Source organism: Lotus japonicus, chromosome 5, assembly GCF_012489685.1.
Source record: "Lotus japonicus ecotype B-129 chromosome 5, LjGifu_v1.2".
In the NCBI taxonomy this organism is placed as follows: domain Eukaryota; kingdom Viridiplantae; phylum Streptophyta; class Magnoliopsida; order Fabales; family Fabaceae; genus Lotus; species Lotus japonicus.
The window spans coordinates 3,118,598-3,123,356 of record NC_080045.1 but is presented as its reverse complement, the minus strand read 5'-3'; the positions used below and the strand labels follow the sequence as shown (position 1 = coordinate 3,123,356).

The window sequence follows — 4,759 nt, the reverse complement described above, 5'->3', positions numbered from 1 at the left end:
CATGAATCAAAGAAACGTGTAGTGAAACAGTAGGAATCACAATTGCCCTGCCGCTGAATCAAGATTGATTGCTCCGTCGCCAAATCGCAGTGTCTCCGTCGCCGAATCGCGGTTGCTCAGTCACAATGCAACCCGTTGCAACTCACCTCACAGAGCCACACAAAGAAGAACAATACCCAGGTCCCCGCCGCAGACTCACGGCTGCACCGTCGCCGAGTCACGGTTGCTACGTTTGCAACCCGCTGGAACTCTCTCACAGAGCCACTACGACAACGAACAATGCCAAGAACGCTTCTTTTTTTTTTTACGGTTTACCCACTGGACCGTTGAGAGCTCTAGATACCAATCTGTTAGAGCAAAACGAAAAGTGTGGAATTGTGGAATAATATTTTCTATTATCACTAACTCTGAATATAGGTACAGGGTCTAGTATTTATAGTGCTACTAGACAATTACACTATTTTACATATCAGTCCTCAATAGACTACATGCTTTTAACTATCAGATATATCACCTACACAAGCCTATTTAGAATTCAACATAACAAGGACCCTATGCAGCTATGCTTAATCTCTCAGGCTCACTTTCCATCGTATACTAGTTTTTATCTTTTTGTAAGGACATGATTTAACTTCAAGACAACAATATAATACAGCTAACCATGTTATTTTTGCTCTAATAGCTAACAAATTAGCCATGCTTTGGCATTGCATAAGTTTATTTTTCTTCAGATTCAAGTTAGGCGTTTCTCTCTAAAACTGACCTGACTTTAGAATCAATTATAAAATAACTTTTAAGCATATTAGATATCTTATACTCTCCTATTAGCAAGTAAAAAAAATATTCATAAGCCAATGATAACCTTTGTTTACATATACATACCATACCGATGGTACCTTTTACTAAGTACACTTTTGAAAATTATTTTACAATTAATTTTAATTTAGAGTCAAATATTGTGATTGTATTTCAGTTGGAAACGTATTCAATGAACATTCGTACGAATTACAAGTTCTAAAAGCCAAAGAAACTAAATGGATGGATTAGTAAATGTGCTTTAACTTTTCCGAACTCAAAAACAAACACATACAAAATTAATTTTCTGGAAAAAATTCTATAAATAACTTTTTGAGTTTTTAATTGATTGTGAGGATAAAGAAACTGATTCAAAAGTCGTATATGATATATGTAGTTCAGAAATTGTACAAAAGCCATGATCACTTATACGGACTAATTAAAAAAAATGGCAGTATTTGGAGCCAACCCAGCTTACATTTTTCTTAGAATTGAAGATTGTTGAGTAAGAAGGGAGTAAGGACCGGTTATGGACTGCAGCTACTTTCGTGTCTTAACCACAAACACAGAAATAGAAAATACCCAAAAAATGAAAATGTCCTTTAGTGCTTTTTTTTGTCTTCTGATCCATACACATCACCATTAACATGTTTGGATTCATACATGTTTATAAATTCTTTTACAATTGATTCTGAAAATAAAATATTTTGAGAAGAAACTTATGCGAGTCACTTTTAAGTGTAAAGTAAAAAGTTGTCCTTTCATAAATCGAGCTGTTACTCCTCACGTTTCCTTCGTCATGCTTTGTACACGGTGGTGAGCTACTTATCCATAGCAGAGCAACGAGGGATGTACTTGTATTTAACTATTTATAGAGTTTGGTCTGAGTTATAATGGAAACACTTAACTTTAGGGAAGCTATATGTTGTGAAGAGTTTTCGAGATTATGGTTACACTTGAGTAACATTTAGATCTTTAATCATGTTGGCTTTGCATTTTCCAGGCTGACTGTTGGACGGAATAAAGTCTCATTTTAGTCGTCCAGGCCGACCAATACATCTTTCACTCGGCTGCAAATTAAATCCTCTCGGCCGACTAGAATTGTATTAATTAACTTGCATTTGGGCCAACTAGAACTAAATTGATTCTGAGAAAAGAAAACATGATCCAAATAGTGTATCACATACTCTTTTTTCAGAATTGATCCAGGCTTTATAATTAATTATATAAGGATTTTCGAATCAATTATAGCAGAATTTTTTTCAAAAAAGTATTGTTACTATCTTGACATGAAGTTTTCTTCATGGTTGCATGATACCTGCGGAGCTATGATTTATTCACACCTCCACTTCACTTTCTATATATTTATCTCTTCTCTTATAATCATATCATCAATTACATTTATTTTTTCTTCTTATATTCTCTTCTACTTATTTTATTTTCATTTTTAATGAAATGTGAATGAAACATTATCCACATGCATGTTTTTTTTCGTACATCGGAAAGATAAATTGTACCCACTAGGAATCGATCCCTGGACCTCCCCCTACCCAACTCATATATATGTCCCCCAGCTCCTACCACTTGAGCTATCCTATGGGGACATGGACATACATTATTCACATGTGAAATTGTCAATTCAAGATCATTTTTCTGATCTTTATTTGATTTCCTTACCATCCATATTTTCCTAGATGGTAAACCTCAATGTAACAGTAAGATTATTGTCATGTGACTTTGCGCGCGATTACATGTTTAACTCGTTTTTTTTTATAGACAAATGTTAGTAGTTAGTAAGTTAGAAAATCCTTTAAATTTTCCTTCCAGGATTCGAATCTTGGACCTTCCCCTCCCCAACCCTTAAGTCCCTTAACTCTTACCACTTGAGCTAACCCTCGGAGATACATGTTTAACTCGTGGAATTAACCTCTTGTAAAAATAAAAGATAAATCTGCTTATATTACATCCATAAAATGTATTCGGCCCCTCCCTGATTATAAATCTGCTTATATATAGACCAGGTTTGTCTTTTTTTCTTACCGTCCATACATTCCTAAAATCCAGTGATGGAAGAATGAGTGAAATTCACAGGATGCAATAACTTTATTGGTTTAGGGAAAGTCGGCCAGAGCCATGAGCCTACTTGCACATCTTAAATATATTTTACCTCTAAGTACAATATTTCTTTAAGCCTAACCATTAAACTATTTGGCTAACACATGAAAATTTCCTGAAAAGTTCAAAGATTATAGACAATTTGTCCCACTGTTGATATTCTCAGAAAGCAACAGCTAGCATGAGCAACAACAATGACATACACCCTACAACTCATCACACCCACATTCTTCCAAGCACATCCACTAGTATATAAAGGGTAGCACTGTTATCCTCATTCTCATAGCTCAACCATAAAAACATTGAATTTTCATTACCATTGTTGTGTTGCTGCAATATGACTTCAAGTTCAGGTTGGACAACAAAGCAGAACAAGAGATTTGAGAATGCTCTGGCCATTTACGATAAGGACACGCCGGATCGGTGGCAGAAACTGGCCCGGGCCGTCGGAGGGAAGACAGTGGAGGAAGTGAAGAAGCATTATGAGATGCTTGTGGACGACTTGAAGCAGATTGAGGAAGGTCATGTGCCCTTGCCTAACTACAGAAATGCTGCAACAATAGGAGGCAGCAACAAAGGTTACACTTATATGGATGAAGAACAAAGGTTACCTACTATACTCATAGCATATTTAATTTCACGCTTAAATCTTTCAGAATCACTTTTTTCACAAAAGTGTGCTACTTGGAGTAGCTTGTGTTGTCTAGAACCACTTCTCCCAACGTAGGAATCTATTGCTAGTATGTTTTGTTCCATGGTGAAATGTCCTAGAATCACTTCTTGTTAGAAGCTACAAGTTTTAAGTTTTGAGCAGACATAATTTGGATTATGTGCAAATCGTGAAACTAAATATGCATCAAATATGCAAGCACTCACTTAAATAAACCCTATTGTCGTATTGCCACATTGCATTAGCAAATTAACTTTTGCATATGGCTCAAGAAATGTTACAATTTAGACACTTTGAAGTGTATCACTTATGTTTGGTTGTTCTGTTTAATTTAACCACATGATTCAACACACCCATTTCATACCTCATTAGAGAACATTCTTCATTGTGAATGTGGCCTTAGTCTGATTGTGCATACATAAATTCATGTTAATGCAGGATGAAATTTCTAAGCCTCCAGTGAAGTATGAAAGTGGCAGAGCCAGATTTGGTGGGGGGAAAAAAGAGGAGACCTTAACATATTACCAATCAAATTAAGTGCAAGATCAAATTGCATATGCACCTAGATTGGTTCTATAATAAAAAAAGCATTTTTTTGTTTTCCCCTTACTTTCTATTCATGTCAAGTATCACTCCTTTGTTACATGGAGAAGCTATAAAACGTAACTTCTGTAATTGTATGCTTTGGATAATGTGTTTGCCCTGAACTCAAACACACTCTTTCTTAACTGTTTTAATTGTATAAATCAAATTATCTCAAGGATATGCCCCTATTGGCCTATTTTGATGGTAAAGCATGGCCATTGAATATCAGTTTCGGTCAAATTCTTTTTAATTTATCTTTTTGGATGAATGTGAATGATAGAGACTTGAGTTGCAATCTAGATTAGCTTATGCTTTATTAGTTTGAGTTTGACGCTCACCAGAAGCTTCTAACCATAATTGATTTTGGGTTTAAAATTAATTGTAGAAGATTTTAACTTCTGTTTTATGATAATCAATTTAACAGCCAAAAGTTTATGATTGATTTTAGATTTATAATTAATTGCAGAAGAATTATTCTTCGGTTTTCTCTAAACCAATTTGGTACCTAGAACTTAGAAACTACTTATTGAAACTCTTCATGAAAATTGGTCTTGACTTTAAATCATTGCATAAGGACTTTCGCATCTGTTGTCT

The 4,759-nt window shown here is 35.0% G+C and overlaps 1 protein-coding gene across 1 annotated transcript; it reads left to right on the top strand.

Moving 5' to 3' along the window:
- The first annotated feature begins 3,094 nt into the window (after positions 1-3,094).
- On the top strand, positions 3,095-4,419 carry LOC130718176 (protein RADIALIS-like 4). The gene is made up of 2 exons (XM_057568692.1): positions 3,095-3,516; positions 4,019-4,419. Exons 1-2 carry the CDS (start codon positions 3,248-3,250, stop codon positions 4,041-4,043), a joined length of 294 nt encoding a protein of 97 aa, XP_057424675.1. The 5' UTR covers positions 3,095-3,247; the 3' UTR covers positions 4,044-4,419.
- Positions 4,420-4,759: the final 340 nt, after the last annotated feature.

Bases quoted from the DNA above. Each gene is read 5' to 3' on its own strand.
- LOC130718176 (XM_057568692.1), top strand. From the start codon at position 3,248: ATGACTTCAAGTTCAGGTTGGACAACAAAGCAGAACAAGAGATTTGAG. The intron at 3,517-4,018 runs GTTACCTACTAT...ATGTTAATGCAG, and splicing joins TATATGGATGAAGAACAAAG to GATGAAATTTCTAAGCCTCC.